The sequence below is a fragment of the Chinchilla lanigera genome, unplaced genomic scaffold (assembly GCF_000276665.1).
Source record: "Chinchilla lanigera isolate Chin_1 unplaced genomic scaffold, ChiLan1.0 scaffold00048, whole genome shotgun sequence".
Lineage (NCBI taxonomy): Eukaryota > Metazoa > Chordata > Mammalia > Rodentia > Chinchillidae > Chinchilla > Chinchilla lanigera.
The window spans coordinates 3,480,369-3,498,058 of NW_004955449.1; the positions used below are offsets into that span (position 1 = coordinate 3,480,369).

The following is a 17,690-nucleotide window of genomic DNA, read 5'->3' on the forward strand; positions in this document are numbered from 1 at the left end:
TATTGCCTGTGGTCTGGTAGTAAAAATTTTACCTGATATTTCATGGTGCAATTTGCCTTTATCTTTTTCAAGTTATAACTAAATGTAGTTTTCTAAAATGGAATTTACACAGTATTTTGAATACTTCCTACTCGAATTGTGTTCATTTAAAATTATGAAAATACATTCATTTGGATACTTTTATTCACTAATGAATAGTTTGAAGTTTTTATATCTAACACCTATATATCACTTGAATTTTTTTAATAGTCCCTTCTCAGCCAGGGCAGCCTAATTGATATATCGGTTCAAGCACGGGTACAAGCATTTCCTGGCACCCAGTGAACCTAGAGATAGAGATCTCTGCAATATATAAGAAAGCAGAAGTCTCTATCAGGGCAGAACTGTTTATCACACCTATGTGAGCTTTCACAACACTTGTGAGGACTGACAACACAAAAAATATGAATGTAATCTAATATCCTTTATCAGCACACCAAATTTGGTCAATACCTCCAAAAGTTATTATTACACCAGCATATGTGAAATGCTGGTAGGATGTGTTAAAACCAGTTTCCCCCTGGTCCAGTGTAATGTGTGTTGAGACAACTTCCAGGGTAATCAAAATAGTATGTCTTTCACATATTTTGGTTTTAGGATGGGTTTACAGCAAATCTGTTGAAAGAAGTAATTTCTGAGTCCCACAAACCTCTGTTTTTGTGTGAGCAAACAAATGATGTAGCCACCTTTCAGGGCTGTCCTGGAGAACAACCATTGAACATGAGCTTTCCATTTTGAAGCTGTGGAGTGACTGACGTCATAGTGTGATCAAAGGGCTCTGTAAATACTTACTGTAATTATTGTTGTTGTTCTGCTCTTGCTAATAACCTTATTTATACCCAGAAATTATACTCATCTAAAGAAAGATTACAACAAGATGTGAGTTGCCTGAGCTGTTTACCTCACAGATGGTCACCCCTGGAGTTCTCAGAAATTGCCAGGGTTAATTGAAGCTTCAGTTTTCACTGCAGTGTAGTTGATACTTAAGTGTTTCTTACCTGTCGGCTTTCACTCTCCAAAACACTACAACAATAGCACTTTAATTTGTTCTCATTAATGCTAGCCCCTCAGGCAATGTTCGGTGCAGCTTCTCCTAGATGTTTGCTTCTCTGAATGAAGCCTTTTACTAGCTTCCTGACTAAGAAGAGAAGCTTAACAGTTACAAAGCTAAAGACATGAGTATCTCACTAATTTATTTATTTAAAGGATTTTCTGAATCAGGAAACATTAAAGGGGGAGTTAACTTTTACATGGTGGGCAGACATTTGGCAATTGATTAACAGTGGCTTTTTTCCCCCAGGGCTTCAGTGGGCTGAGACAACTGGGAATCATTCTTGGGGAGTCTTTCAAATAGTTTATGCCCAGGGCCAGCTAAATGCTGCAAGGATAATCATTATAAATTTGCACAAACAGCAGTACTGCTTGCTCTAGTTCTTTGGTGCTCCTTTAGAAGTATTGAAATGTAAGAAAGCAATCTTAGGATCAAGCTTAAAAGACAAAGGAAACAAGAAGTTCTTCTCTGTCTCTACTCCTCAGCTGTGTAAAAGCAGCCTATGAGAAGAACTGGGTGTTAAAAATGTTACATTTTATAGATTATGCAAGAGCCCTTTACACCTGTATTTTGAGGTTTAAGTACTGCAAAGAAAATGACTGTGCTCTCCTAATCCGAGGCCAGTGCCTCCCAGTGGTATTGTTTACTGTTTGATTACGCCCCAAGAGCACAGACAGCTGAGAGAGAAGAGAAAGAAGGAATTTAGGGCCTTCTTAAATCAACTGCATTACATTAGTAACTCAGGTCAAAACTGGAGAATCACTACTGTGATCCTTCTTGTGTATGTGTTATACAAAAGTAGTTGACAAATGGATTAATTATATGTGAATAACAAAGCTGTTTAACAGCAACAAAGCAAGAAAGAGAGTGGAGAGACTGGGAGAACATGGGCTTTCCAGTTAGACTACTTGGATTCAATCAAAGCCTCATCAGATTTTAGTTGAGTGACCTTAAGCATGTGAATTTACTTTGCCCTTTATAGATTTTTTTCTAAAATAGTACCACTATTTTTACATAGCATTTACATTCTTAGGTATTATAAGTTACATGAGTTATCTAGATACAATTTAAAAGATAGAGGAGGATGTATGGAACAGAAATACTGCTCCATTTTGTATAAAGTACTTGAACATTTCTAGATTTTGGTATCCACAGAGGTTCTGGGACCAGTCACATGAAGGTATCAGGAAACAGGACTTCACAAATAGTAAATACTTAACTTTCTTAAAAATTGAGGTTTCTATGAAACCTAAAGTGGAATTGGCACTTTACTTCCTAAAATATTTTTTCAATTTGCAAAAGTATACAATGGAGTATTTCTTTTAACTAAAATGCTCCTCTATTTAAAAAAATTACTTGAAAATACTGCTCCACAAAAATAAACTGTGTAGTTATTTAAGAAGCATTTTTCCATATATATGTCATATACTTTACCTAGTCTAATAGAATATGTCAAAATCTGTTGGTGGGGTCAGGAGGTTGTATGCAGGAGGATATGTGAAAAGGGCTTCATTTTGGTAGAAGATGAAACATTTTGCCAAAATCTGGAATTGGGGCAGAGGTCTATTCCCCACAGGTTGGCTTTCTCATTAGGACTTCTATGCTGCTGAGTTCAATGTGGTGGTGGTGGTTGGCCTTGAAAACTGTTAAGTATGAAAACCAGGGTAATTGGCTTATCATGCTGTATACTGAATCCAAGTCATTGGATTCATGCTGGTAAGTATTAAAACCCGGGTAATTGGCTTATCATGCTGTATACTGAATCCAAGTCACTTTATGCATTTGTTCTTTTCCTTGCATTCTAAAATAGGCACATGTGCATCTACACCTAGGGCCGGCAGAAAGTCTGTCATTTCTTCACAGTGTACCTCTGTATACTTGGTAGCATACTAAATTCTGTTGATAATGACACTCTCAATCTGATACTTGTATGAACCTCAGTTCCTTTCCTGGTCTGTTCCTTAGTGACTGCTTCAGCCAATTGTCTATTCATAGCTGAGGCTTAGCATTGACATATGAGAGGGCCATGGCCCTAAAGTCATTGTCATTCTGTTTCTTTTGGGCCTTCCCAGAATTCAAAAGGAAATATCGCAATAGGGTAGTGAGCTCAAAGTGAGATGTTGTAGACAAAAGAAGTAAAAAAATTATCACTTGATTATGTCTACTGGAATTTGGTTGGCAGAATTAGTTTGCGCTCAGTGAAGGGTTAGGACCATAATTACAGATGCTTCCAACAGTAAATAAAAACTCAAACAACTCACCAAAATTTGTGGCAATTTGTTGCCTTCATATTTTTCTGCTCTAGAGCAATACACTGTAAATACAGTTATGTGTCATTAACAGTGGAGATACGCTTTGAGAAATGTGTTGTCAGGCAATTTTGTCATTGTGGGGGCGTCACAGAATGTCCTTACACAAATCTAGATGGTGTAGCCTACTATAATTTAGGTATACTAAATTACATAGCCCCATCGGTCCTAGACTGTAAACTTATACAGCATGTTACTGTACTGATAACCATGGGCAGTTGTAACATAATATTAAGTATTTGTATATCTAAACTTAGAAAAGGTGTGGTTAAAATACTTGGCACAGGAATTCTTCCACTTCAGTATAATCTTACTGTTGTATATGGTTCATCTCTAACTGAAACATTACTGTGTAGTATGTGACAGCATCAGCCTTAGCAAAAGTACACCAAGACATACCTAGAAAGCTCTTACATATTTTCTCCCTTCAGTAATCCTCAAATTTTATTCCTGACAAACACTTGATAACTTGAAATTATAATGGGAAGCACCAGGCCAATGGGAAAACTGCAATGTAAGAAAGTAGCCAATGTTCAAACTTTTATTTCTCACAGACATACTACTTAGGGCAGTTATACTAGCTTCATAAAGCAAGATGAGAAGTGTTCTTTCTTCTCTTTTTTAAAATTGTGTAAGATTGGTATTGCTTTTATTTTTTTTCTTAAATGTTTGGTATTTACTTGTGAGGACAGTGGGTCTATAGTTTTCTTTGTTGGTTTTTGTTTTTATTGTGGTAAAATATACGTAACATAAAATTTACCATTTCTTTTTTAAATTAACACCATTCATCTCCAGAAGTTTTTCATCTTCCTAATTGAAACTCTGTAACCTTTTTTTTTCCTTCACCTTTTTGGTCCAGCTTCTTTTAAAAATTTTATATATTGTAATTATATGGTGATATTTTGATATCACTGCATATACATAGTGATACGATTATTATAGTCAAGCAAATTAACATGTCCATCACTTGTGGCAATAGCACCTACTTTTTAAAGCAAACATTCCAAATACAATACAATGGTATAGACTATACCCCTCATATTGTACATTAGATCTCTAGACTTGTTCATCCTATGCATCTGTAACTTTATATCCTTTAACCTACATCTCCCAATTTCTGTCCCCCATGCTAGAACCATTAAACACTTCATTCTCTGTTATCCTCTTTTGGGCAACAACCACCTTTCCTTCTGTCTCTATGAATTTGACTTCTCTAAGAACTTCATATAAGAAGAATCAGGATACTTGCCCTTGTATGACTGACTTAGCGTACTGTCTTTTGGATTTATCCATAGTGTAGCTTGGGTCAAAATTATCTTCTTGGGCTGAGAGTATAGCTTAGAGGTAGATTATTCATCTAACATCCATAAGGCCCAGGGTTTGATTCACAGCACTGCCAAAAGAAAAAAAGGTGGCCCACAGATTAGATACCCCTGCTTAAGGTGCTGCTTCAGTTGAATTTCACAAATTTTTATATTTTGAGATTTCAGTATTCAGCATATTTTTACCTTTTTCCTTAAGATTTAGTATTTGGTTCCTAGGTTACTTAAAGGCATGTTGCTTAATTTCTAAATATTTGGGAATATTTCTAGATATCTTATTATTATTTAAGTTTGGACCAAAAATCCAAGGTCAACAATATATTACCTATAAGAGAAGCACTTTAAATGGTAACACACAAATATATTCGAAATTTATAAAAAAATTGTGTGCCACTTTGCATCAGACAGTTGGTAGAGAGCCGGACGTGGTGGCACATGCCTGTAATCCCAGTACTTGGGAGGCTGAGGCAGGAGGATCATTGCAAGTTCAAGGCTAGCCAGATCTACAAAGTGAGCTCGAGGCTAGCCTGAACTGCATAGTGAGACCCTGTCCCAAAAAAAAAAAAAAAAAGACAGTTGGTAGAGCTATGTTCATTGTTGACAAAGCAGACTTCAAGAAAATGATGATTACTGGTGATAAGATGGGATGTTATTAATAAGCTATTTAATAAAAAATATTCACATTTAATGTTGTGACAAAAACATTCTGTATGATTTTAGTATTTTAGAATTTTTTGAGATTGCTGTAGAAAACAGATATATGACCTACCTTGGTGAATGTTCCATGTGCAATTGAAGAGAATGTGTATTCTGTGGATACTAGGTATAATATTCTTTCTATAAGTGTCTTTTAAGTCGGATTGATAATGTCTCTCCCTAGTGATTTCTCTGATAGCTTGTTATTTATTGTTGCTGTGTTCATTACTGAGAGCAATCTATTGAAATGTGAATTTATTAATTTTTCATTTTAGAAAGTTCTGTCCATTCTTCATGTGTATTAGATTATGCACATTTTTAAAGATTACTGTAGCCTACTGAATTGGCCATTTTCTGCCAGGCATAATAGCCTGTAATCCCAGCACTTGGGAGGCTTAGGCAGGACAATCACATAGTTTGCATAGGTTGGCCTCATAGTTTGAGGCCAGCCTATGCTCCATAATGAGTTCAAGCCCAGCCTGAATTACATACTGAGACCTTGTCTCAAAAAAAGTATAATGAATTGACTCTTATCATTTTTAAATGTCCCTCTCTATCTGTGTAATGGTCTTGTTACGGTTTGTGTCTGGGTGCCCCCCCAAAGCCTCATGTGGTTATGGGGCAGGCTTTTAGAGTTTGATTGATTATGGGTGTGAGAGCTACATCCACCCTGGGGTGGAGAGTTTGCATATGTAAGGGAGAAGAAGAGGCTGCTTGCGGCCATTCTTCCCTTGTGTGTGCTTGTTGCTTTGGCTGTGTTCTGCCGCCATGAGCTGTAGCCCTCTGCCATGTGCCACTCTGCCTTGTAACTTGCCAAGTATGGACTGAAACCTCCACAAACTGTAAGCGAAATAAACTTTTCCTTCCTTAATTTTGGGTGTCAGGTATTTTGTCCCAGCAACAAGAGGAAAGTAACCAAGACAGGTATTTTGCTTAAAGTCTACTTTGTCCAATAATGTAGCTTCACCAGCTTTCTCATGCAGGGTTTGCATTGTATGTTTTTCATTTTAATGTATTTGAGTCTTTATACCTAAAGTGCATATCTTAGAGACAGTAAATTGTAAGGTCTTGCTTTTTAATCCAGATTGATAAGCTTTGCTGTTTAATTGGAATCCATCTACATATAATATGGTTGATATGATTGGGTTTTAATGTGCCAACTTGGGGCTGGGGTTGTAGCTCAGTGGTAGAGTGCTTGCTTAGCATTTAAGAAGCACTGGGTTTGATCTCCAATAAATAAATAAAAATACCATCTTATTACCAGGGTTCTGGGGTGCTGTGTACTCCTAGAGAGTTTTTCTTGTTGTTATGAACAATAAATTGCACAGCAAACACATAAAATGTAGTGAGGTTTTACATTTATTAATGTTTAGGAAAAAAGCGTGCTCTACATGGTGAGAGCAGACCACTGAAAAAGAACTCACAGTGACAATAAGGTTAAGGGACACTGTCTTTTGTATTGCCTATTCTGACATTAGATCTACGCTGTCCCATCAAAAACCTGCTTGACTTTGTGCCACAAGAACTGAAGATAGCACTTTTCAGTTGGTTCCAGGTACAGTCTTGGAACTGTTGTTCTGTGCCTGTGTCATGGATTTCTGTGAATTGACAGGTCATGCCCACTTGGCCAGGTGGCTGGCCATGACCTAATCTCCTGCCTCAATCTTGGTATTTTTAATCCCATCTATTTTTAATTCCTCTGTTCTTATCTTGCCTTCTTTTGAGCAAATGAAATATTTTTAACTCTACCTCTTTGTGTTATTTCAAATAAGAATTTCTACACAGTTTTATTATGTAAATAATAGCTTAATCTTTAAATATGCAAATTAAGAGTATACCAAAAGAGATTTTTGAGAGAGGATACAGCTTTAAGTACACACTTAAAATATCAGCTACTCTGGAGGCGATGAATGAGAACATAAAGAAAATGGTGCCAGAAACCAACTTTTACTACCAGAACTCCATTTAGGTCTGGTCCAGCCCTTGTTTTCTTTTTTCCTCCCAAAATGGAACCATGACCTAGTAAGCCTTAAACTGGCACAACATGAAGCGCATGTTTATAAAACATTATAGTCAGTATAATGAGATAGCTGCCTAGATGCTATCACACTCTTCTGTCTTCCTTTTTGTTACTACAAGGATCTTAGGAGCCATTTTGGAAAATACGAAGAAATTTTTTCCAGTTAAGTTTATGCCAGACAAATATCACTTTTAGGTATTCACACAAACAATTCATGAGCAGATTAGTGCTGCCTCTAGAAGCTTGCAATTTAGTTGAAAAGATATTTGCATAATTTTGTTATGTATCTATCTATATTATATATTCTATTAAATGTATTATATCTTCATTTAATAAAAAAATGAATAGCAGCAAACCACTGTGTGTGACTGTCTTAATTACTTTTCTTTTTATTGCTGAGATATAATACTGACATCCAAAGTTAAAGAGGGAAAGATTTATTTAGCTCACAGTTTGTAGAGGTTTTAGTCCATAATTGGCTGGGTTCAAGGCATAACATGGTGGACAGACACTGCAGAGGAGAAACAATTCATGGCAGGCAGAGGTAGGAAAGCAAGCAAGCAAGAGACAAGACAAGCCTCTTTCTGTCCCTTATGTTGTATCCAGGCCACTGGGATTAGCGGGGTACCAGTCCAATCAGGGAACTGATTTAGTAATCACCCACCCTTAATCCTAGCACCCTTAATTCTAGCATTGCACTATGAGTCAGTCACACACTCCAGATTCAGCCACTTCTGAAAAAGCTGCACCTATGACTGCATGAGGCTTTGGGGGACATCTAGACACAAGCCATAACAGTGACTGTTACAGATGATAAACAAATGAAACATGTAAAGGTTTATTTAATTACAGAAGCAGCTCCTAATTAATTGGGTCCTGGCCACACAGTGCTGTCTCTGATGCTGGCACTCTGCATGACACACACTTCTCTGACATTTTCCTGACTTTCCTAATACCTGCTCTGGTTATACATTTTTATCTCTGACAGTCCACAGAGACTCTTGGTCATTTGTAGTAAGAAAAACTCATCTTTTTTCTCTCTTTTTCTGTTCTGTACATGGATAGATAAGAGATAAGTATCACATGATTATTTGAAGGATTGAAATTTTATTTCAATTTGGCTTTACTGGGTGGGAAACATTTACATCGTTTTACACTTTCAAGCATGAATTTCCTCTTTCTCAGTGTAATCAGTTTCTACTCTTCAGCATACAGAACATTTTATGAATAATACTCAATGCAGAAAGAAATCTAAAAATAATTTTGTAGGTAGGATTTTGTTAGTCTTATGTGAAATACTGTCAAGCAAAAAGAACAAAGGCACATCAGGGTAAAGGTGGTAGGCGGGGCATTTCTTTTGCTCCACCAAAGAGCTTGTCTGTACTGAAGAAGGGAAAACATAAGAAACAGGAGCATCTGTGCTAGCTATTGAATGCTTCATTCCTCATTACTGTTCGTCACATTTGAATGGAACCATGGCAGTCCTTTTGGTGTGCATCACTCAGCTCCCTTCCTTTTACTGCTAAAGGAAAAATCTTGAACTTTATATTTAAAAGCACAGGGAGACTTTTTTTGGTCATTCAGAGGTTTGTTTTGCAGTTCACAGCCATAAAGCCCATTCATTTTTGGTAAGGTGGTAAAGGAAATACAGTACGCCTAGTAGCACCTCCAGTAGCCCTGATTCATGTTATGTACACATAACTTCCAGCAGCTGTGTCTGACAGCCTACAGCATTCAGCTGAATGTTGTAATGAACAACTTGAAATGCCAAGCATTATTACAATGGATTCTTATTGGGAAAAGTCAGATCTCTAGAGCTTCTTTTTAATACTTTTCTATAAGATTTTTAAATGACATATTTACCAGTACATAATTAACATGACTAGTCTTCAAATGTTTAAGTTACTCTTTCAAAATGGGGATGAATTCAAGCTAACCATCTGGCAAATCTTGTAAGTTGGAGTTAAAACATGAATTATGTACAGAGAAATCTATTTTGCAACCATGTTACTGAATATATATATGTAAATATATGTAATTGGTAATATTAAGAATTACTAGGATCCTGTGTCAATATAACATTTATTTGTTTAATTTTCATATTATTCTGTTCAGCATGAGGAATGAATTTTAGGTTTGTTTTCCTATTCTACTGCTGTACTTGGGTTTTTGGTACAGGATAAAATATTCCCTAGAAATATATTGCTTAGAATTTCCCAAACAGAATAATAAAATAACTTTTTAAAAATTGTCTTTAATACACAAAATTCAGATTCTGGGCTTAGGTGATTTGGCCATGTGCTTAAAAATGAAGCAAACATCCAACAAAGCAAAGTTGGTCAAAGCTGTAATTTGTAAAGAATGCCAGCCAGTGTTGCTCACCCTAAACACTGCTTTTCCTTCATGTGGTCGGCCTGCAGGTACTTCAGGAAAGAACTGTCATGCCCATTTTTTTTTTAACATTAGGGAGTGAATCCAGGACCTTTAAATTGAACTTCATCTCCAGCCCTTTTCTTACTTAAGACAGGGTGTCACTAAGTTGTTAAGCTATTCAGGCTGGGCCCAAACTTATGATCTTCTGACTTAGCCAGTGTTCCGAGATTTACATGTACGTGCTGCCACATCTGGCTTTCATACCCATCTTTCATTGAAAAGCACTTAATTTCCATCTCCCTTCTCGGATTGTAAACCTTTTAGAACAGATTTTGACTATTAAACAATATATTTCAATTTAATATTCACTAATCATTTTGATTTTTCAGGTACTGCTTAGGATGAATGTGATTTGGAGAAGTTACATTTGCAGTGTAAGGCTAAGGAAGGTGCCACACAGATGCCAAAGTGGTAACCACCCAGCAACTCCCCTGGGATCAAGGATTTTAACTGATCCAGCCAAAGTTTTTGAACACAACATGTGGTAAGTTTCCTTTTTAGGTCTATTTAATAAGCATACTATGTATGCTTATTAAATATTACTAGTGGTATTATTTTCATTTGTAACATATTTTCATTTACATAGTAAACAAGATAGTTTACTTTTATAAAAGAAAGACTTTTATAGAGTTTGGTGAAAGGTAAGGTTGAAATGATATAGACCAGATGTGGCGATAGGAACAAGATTGCATGTGGTCCTGTATTCATAGCGGACATGCCTGCCACTTCAGAACCACTGTGGAGAAGTAACATTCACATAGTACATTAAGTGTACGTATGTGGTAACAGTGCACTGTACAGGTCAGCAGGGATAACTAGAAGCAAGAGGGGGCCGGTGAGAGATTGTGAACAAAAATAAATAGAGCTTGCTGCTTGTGTAGAATAAAAGCAAAGGAAGAATTTGACTCAAGTTTTGAACTGAGGTCACTGATAGAACAAGAAAAGTCAAGGAGTATTTCTTTTTTAATTTTGGAAGAAAGATGGATTTAGTTGTAGACATTTTGAATAGGCTTTGAGAGAAAGATATTTCAGGTAAAATGTCTAGGAAACAGGCATGCAGGGTGTCAAAGCTGAAGATACGAAGTTGGATGTAACATCGATGGCCAAAACTGTTATCAAACTAGGCTTTGGGGCTGGATTGGGAAAGGGATGTTTTGACTCTTGTTTTTATTGCAACAGAATATCATTTTAAAAAGGAAATATATTGATCTGTTATTAATTAGTCCTTCTGTACAGCAACTGACCACATGTGGTTTTGAAATACTTCAGATATGGTTAGTCTGAATGAAGCTGTGCTTCGAGATTTTGAAGACAGTACAAAAATAAATAAGCTAAAATATCAATAATTTTTGTATTGAATTTCATCTTGAAATCAGTAAAATTTTGGATATATTGAGCTAAACAAAATACATTATTAAAATGAATTTTACCTCATCACTGGGGCTACTAGAAAAGTTTAAATTAGTTACATATGTGGCTCACATTATACTTTTTTGAAATTAAAAAAAAGTAAACCATTTTGACAACAATCACCAATTTGGACAATTATTGCAGGCTGTGAGAGGAAATGGGCCCTTTGCCAGGCCATGAAATCTCCAGAAACACTTCTGGTCCTAGGCAAGCTCTCTTTTCTTCATTAACCCTAGTGATTTAGCTATGTTCTTTCTTTTTCCATCTGCTCTCACTGCTCTTTTCCCTGACCTTCTAACTGATTTAAGTCCTAGCTTCTCTTAGGCTCCCAAGAAAGCAAGGGCTCTTTGGTTCAGCAGTTCTCAAACACCCAGGAGTAGCCTTGGGCAGGTTGCAGAGGAACCCTGTGAGGAGTTACTATTCACCAGGTCTAGGGATATGGCCCGGGAGTTTTTAATTTGAAAACTTTGGCTAATTCTCTTGAGCAGCCAGGTTTAGGAACTCTTGATATGTATTCCAGTGGCTTTCAGGCTTTGCTTTAGCAGCAGAACTTTCTTTAGGTGACATTTTAATGTGAGATCTCAATATTTAAAAGAGCAAACCTGCCTGAATCATGGCAGATGTAGAGGCCTGGGACATCAATAGCTCTAAACTGGGCGTGGTGGCACACGCCTATAATCCCAGCACTCTGGAGGCTGAGGCAGGAGAATTGTGAGTTGGAGACCAGCCTGGGCTACAGAGTGAGCTCAAGGCCAGCCTGAACTGCATAGCGAGACCCTGTCTTGAAAAAAGGCACAAACACAAAAAAAGCTCTACTTCCTTTTCCTTTCCTTTGTCTCCTCAGGTATTGTAGTAGCCCAGAGGACCTTTAAGGCCCTATTCATCACAGGTTGAAAAACTGATCTGTCTAGACAGCCATCCTCCTCCATCTCCTGCCCCGCAAGGGCTTTTCCAGTCTGCATTAGGACCACTGGAATACCTCTCGTGACCTCTCTCCCTTAGCACATATCTACTGTAATAATGCAGTAAAAAATAGTTTCTTCTAAGGGAAAATCAAAGTGGTTGTTTCACATCATTTGCTCATATATCCTGATTCTTTTCCTTTTATCCCCTTTCCTTTTTTTTCTTAAAGAGAAAAATATGTCGCAAAGATTGATAAGATTGTTAACTCCTTCTTTCAAGTCCAGAGTTCTAAAAGTACTCATTTTCTTCCTTATTTTCATCTTCATATTTGAGAATATTATTTCCTCTCTTGGCGAAGTGGGTTTTAAAAAAGATGTGTGTAGAAAAGTACATGTCAATTTTTTTCTGAGAATTATCTGTAGTACATCAGATGTGATGGCACATGGCTGTAATTCCAGTGCTCTCGGAGACTGAGGCAGGAGGATCACAAGTTCCAGCCCAGCCTGAGCAACTTTGTGCGATCTTGTCTCAAAATAAAAAATAATAAAAAGGGCTGGGGATGTAGTTGAGGGCAGAGGCGTTAGTTCAGTCCCCATTATTGTAAAAAGAAAAAAGTTATCTACAGTTCATTTTTCCGTTTAGCCTCTACTTAGTAAGGATATTTTATTCCATATAGGACCCCTTTGAAATTTTTTAACATTCTTTTATTCAATTTCTAATACTATTTTGAGAAAGATTTTCCTTTCAGATTCTAGATGTGTATATTACTTACTAGCACTTTGTCTCCTCAGGTACTCTTTACATCTGTCTAGATTCATTTTTTAATACTTAAGTGACGTTCATGTAACAGAATAACCATTTTAAAGCAAACAATTTTGCTTGCTTGGCATTAGTTACATTTAGTTTTATACATTCAGCCCCTCTGTCTAATTTATAAATTATTTCCATCACTCCAGAGTGAAACCACTAGCTGGACACTGTGGCACATGCCTATAATCCCAGCACTCAGGAGACTGAGGTAGGAGAATCACCATGAGTTCAAGACCAGCCTGGGCCACACAGTGAGCTCAAGCCCAGCCTGAACTACATAGCGAGACCCTGTCTCAAAAAACAGATGAACAAAACCAATGTGAAACTACTTATTAATAAAGTCCCCATCCTCTACCAACCACTAATCTGTGTTCTGTCTCTGTGGATTTCACTTTTCTGCATATTCTGGATTCATATTTCATATAAATGGAATCACAAAGTATGTGACCTTTTATGTCTGGCTTTTTTCACATAGTGTCATATTTTGGAGGGTCATCCATCTTGCAGCATATATTATACTTTCTTCTTTTATCTGGCTGAATAATATTTCATTGTTTATATGCACCACAGTTGGTTTATTCATTCATCCACTGGAGGCACTTGAGCTCTTCCCACCTTTTGGCTCCTGTGAACAATGCTGTGAACATGGGTGTACATGAACTAGATTGAGTCACTATTTTCAGTTCTTGGGGGTGTACATCTAGGAGTGGAGTCATGGAGTAATATAGTATTCTGTGTTTTAAGTTTTCAAGTAGTTGTTGAGCTTTTTTTCACAGCAGCTGAGCTATTTTATATTCTGCCTATAGTCTTTTAAATTATACTTGGTATATTTAATCAACGTTGGGGAATACTGACCAGAAAAGATAGTGAAAATGCATTTTTTTTTTCTTGAGACAGGGTCTAGCTATATAGTTCTGGCTGACCTTGCACTCATTATGTAGCACATCTTGACCTCAAACTCACAGTGATTCTGCGCCTCAGCCTGAGATTACAGGCATGTGCTACCACGCCTGGCTCCAAAATGCTCTTTGAGGCATGGCCCAGAAGTCTGTCTGTGTCACACAGCTTACACAGTTACTTTAAAAAATTGTTCCTCATTCAACAGTGTTCCTGGTTTAATTGACAGTAAGTACAGTTTACTTCATGGAACAGTAATGCAGAAATATACAGACCACAGGAACAAAATTTTCCTGTACAATTTTTACCATGTGAGGTGTGCACCCATGTTTTCCGTGTGTTCTGTTCTGCTGTTCCTATTCCTTTCTCTTTTTCAGTGTTGGTTAGAGTAGCTAAGTTGATTTCATGACTCACAAATGGAACTGACCTTTAGTTTAAAAAAACACTGAGCTAAGCCATACTCTGAATACCCAAGGTAAGCCCTAGATGTTGCCACATGACTTTTATTATATAAGACATTTAAATAATAGACTTTCCAGAATCATAATAGGGTTCCAGTGCCAAGATTTTTTATTCTGTTTCCTTTTATAATCATTGTATTTATCACCTATCCCTCTTCCCATGTTTCATACTTAGTTCTTTAATACAGTTAATCAATAAATGTTTTCTTTGGCTGTCTACATCATGACATTTGTTATAAGAGGCATCAGAGTGTAAATGTTAAGAGCACAGGTTTGGGAAGTTACTTAATCCCTCTATGGCTCGGTTTTCTCATTGGTAATATAGGATAATAGTGGTAATTCCTACCTTACGGCGTAAATTGAACATTAAGTGATCATAAAGTGTCTATACATAATAAATAGACAACATACAGTACTTTATAAGAATTACCTATCTTGCCATTGCCATTTTCTAATGTTATTTTAGTTATATCTGTTTTGTCTTCATTATTAGTCTTATTCTACAGAGAACTTAGCTTGTCTTTCATTGCTATACTCCTTATGTAATCAATACTAAATAAATGTTTGAATAAGTGAATCAGTATAGAGAAATATAAGATCCAGTTCCTAACTAGAAGTTTAAAACTAAACTGAAAACTATTATAGTGGCTAAACATGGACTTCAGAATCCAAGGAATCTCAGTACTATCCCTGTCCGGCCTTGTGAACTTGAGCAAACTCCTTCTGAGGTTCTTGGGAGTAACAGTTTAAGTGCTCACTAAAAGGCATCACCATTATTATCTTATTAAATGGAGAATTATGATATATACTTGTGAATAAATAAACAGCATAGGCAAGTATGCAAGATCATAATAAGTGTAAAGACAGTGAAGACAACAGGAAATCACAATAGCAAGAGATTCCTAAGATGGGGATGGAAGAGCAGGTGGAATTTAACCTGAGCTTTGAGGGACCGTGAGTACTTGAATAGTAAAAGTGATTTGTTTTAGACAGGTAGTACTGTGAACATCTGGATTCAGGATAAATACATGAGGTACATTCTAAAGCACATATGGTGAATGTTTAAAAAAATTTTCAGCAACTTATTGCAGTAAAAGATATATTACCCAGAATGGTAGGATATGTGTGTTTGAAGTGAAGGGGAATGTTTAAGGAGGATTAACGTCAATGGTGTTTTATTGTATTATTTTAAATTTTAAACATTCACTGTATTTTTGTTTTGTTTTGTTTTGTTTTTGAGACAGGGTCTGGCTATGCAGTTCAGGCTGGCCTTGAGCTCACTTTGTAGCCCAGGCTGGTCTCAAACTTGCAGCGATCCTCCTGCCTCAGCCTCCCGAGTGCTGGGATTACAGGTGTGTGCCACCACGCCCGGCCATTCACTCTATTTTTGACTACCCCTTCTGTTCACCAGAAAGAGGGGTTTGTATTTTGAAACTGGATGAGTGGTATAAAGAAAGAAGTATTTAGGAGAATTGATTTGGCTTTGTTGTTCAGTATAACTAATCATTTTGGCTTGTGGGGTGATATTCTTTGTCCCAACATTTTTTGTACAGGATAACTACCCAACACTGGACTAGGTTCTCTGGATACCCAAGAGAGGGCTAGGAAGTGATTTTTGCTTGCACCTGTATCACAAATAAGCTGGCGCTTTCCAGGTGAAGAAATAGGATGAATCTGAAAATGAATAAGTAAAAGCCACCAAAACTATACGATTAGCAACCAACAACAACAACAGCAAAGCCATAAACACAGAAAACTAATGACCACAGAAAGAAATTTCAGATTCATGTGGTTTGTTGTATTTCCTAACCCCACCTACTCCCTGAGGTGCTGGGCAAAAAGGTCCCCTGGCAAGTTGTAAGGCTTCCTAATAATCATTAGGCAGCTATGGCAAAGGTTGAAAGTGAACTTTTGAAAATAAATGTTCTTACCTAGAAATAGGATACACCCTAACAAAGGAAGTAAAACCTAGCACAGAGTTAACCATAAAAATAAAAGGCAGACTTAGTGTTTTGGCTTCAGCTTGGAGAAGGCCAAGACGTAACTATCTTTGTTATCTTACATATACTATAGTTGACACCAGCTGCCTCAGCCATGTCATTCACATTCAACCCCAAGGAGCTCAAAGTGGAATCCCTGAGGTGCACTTGTGGGGAGGTCTCATCTCCTCTGGCTCCCCAGATCATCCCCTTGGCCTTATCTCTAAAAAAAGTTCATGCTGACATCACAAAGGCAAGTGGAGACTAGAAGATTCTAAGGATTACAGTGAGACTAACTATTCAGTACAGACAGGTCCAGATTGAGGTAGTGTGTTCTGCCTCTACCCTGATCATCAAAGCCATCAAGGAACCACCCAGAGACAGGAAGAGAGAGAAAAAGAAGGAGAGAAAGAGGGAGAGGGAAAGGGAGAGGAGAAGGTGATTAAATACACTTTTAAAAAGATTGTCAACATTGCCTGACTTATGTCACCAGTTTTTAGCCAGAGAGCTCCCGGGGACTACTAAAAAGATCTTAGTGACTGGCCAGTATTGGACTGCAGTGTTGAATGTGCTACCCTCACAACTTCACAATAGCATCAGTAGTAGTACAGTAGGCTGGGCATGGTGGCTCCTGCCTGTCATCCCAGCACTCGGGAGGCTGAGGCAGGAGGATCATTGCAAGTTCAAGATCAGCCTGGGCTACAAAGTGAGCTCAAAGCCAGCCTGAACTGGACATAGCAAGACCCTGTCTCAAAAAGACAACAACAACAAAAGAATATTGGTACAGTAGAATGCCTGGCTAGTTAAGAACTACAAAGAAGGTTTGTAGAACTATATAAGAACTATAAAGGTTTATTTGACAAAAGAAAACAAAAAGCAGGATCAGATGTTAATAAAGGATATCTACTACCTAGTAAATAGTAAAGTCCTTCAATAATCCCTATTATACCTTCAGGCTACAGAAAAATAAAGAAAATATAATGTCTAAGTCTTTGAAATGGAGCTCTGAAATGGGAAAAGATAAAAAAGTCTCTGGAAAAAGTAGAATGTCAAGAAAATTGTATACACAAAGAGAAAGGAAGAAGAAAGGAGAGAGAACATAGAATACCTTGTATATTAGTTTACATTTTCCAAAATATTATATAAAGGGAATCATATAATATGTGTTCTTTTGTCTAGACTTTTTTTTTTTATTTTAAAGAGTAAAAGAAGGATAACATAATAATAGGAGGGCTTACCAAATTACAGACAAAGTGGTAGGAAATTATCAATGGTTATTGTTTTACATATTGTTATCTATAAGATAGTTTCTCAGGAAAACAAATAGACAAATGATAGTGAGTTACAGACAAAAGAGGTA

At 37.0% G+C, this 17,690-nt stretch overlaps 1 protein-coding gene across 3 annotated transcripts in view; it reads left to right on the forward strand.

Moving 5' to 3' along the window:
* The window catches only part of Mettl8 (methyltransferase like 8), a 75,695-nt gene that overhangs the window by 21,686 nt on the left and 36,319 nt on the right, over positions 1–17,690 (forward strand). Inside the window, exon 3 of one of the 3 annotated variants that reach the window (XM_005393235.2) lies at positions 10,200–10,354. In XM_005393235.2, the coding sequence (XP_005393292.2) occupies positions 10,212–10,354 (143 nt within the window). In that variant the 5' untranslated portion in view covers positions 10,200–10,211. Of the gene's footprint in view, positions 1–10,199; positions 10,355–16,650; positions 16,769–17,690 lie in introns of those variants that run through there. The other 2 variants (XM_013518770.1, XM_013518771.1) reach the window with 2 other exon arrangements.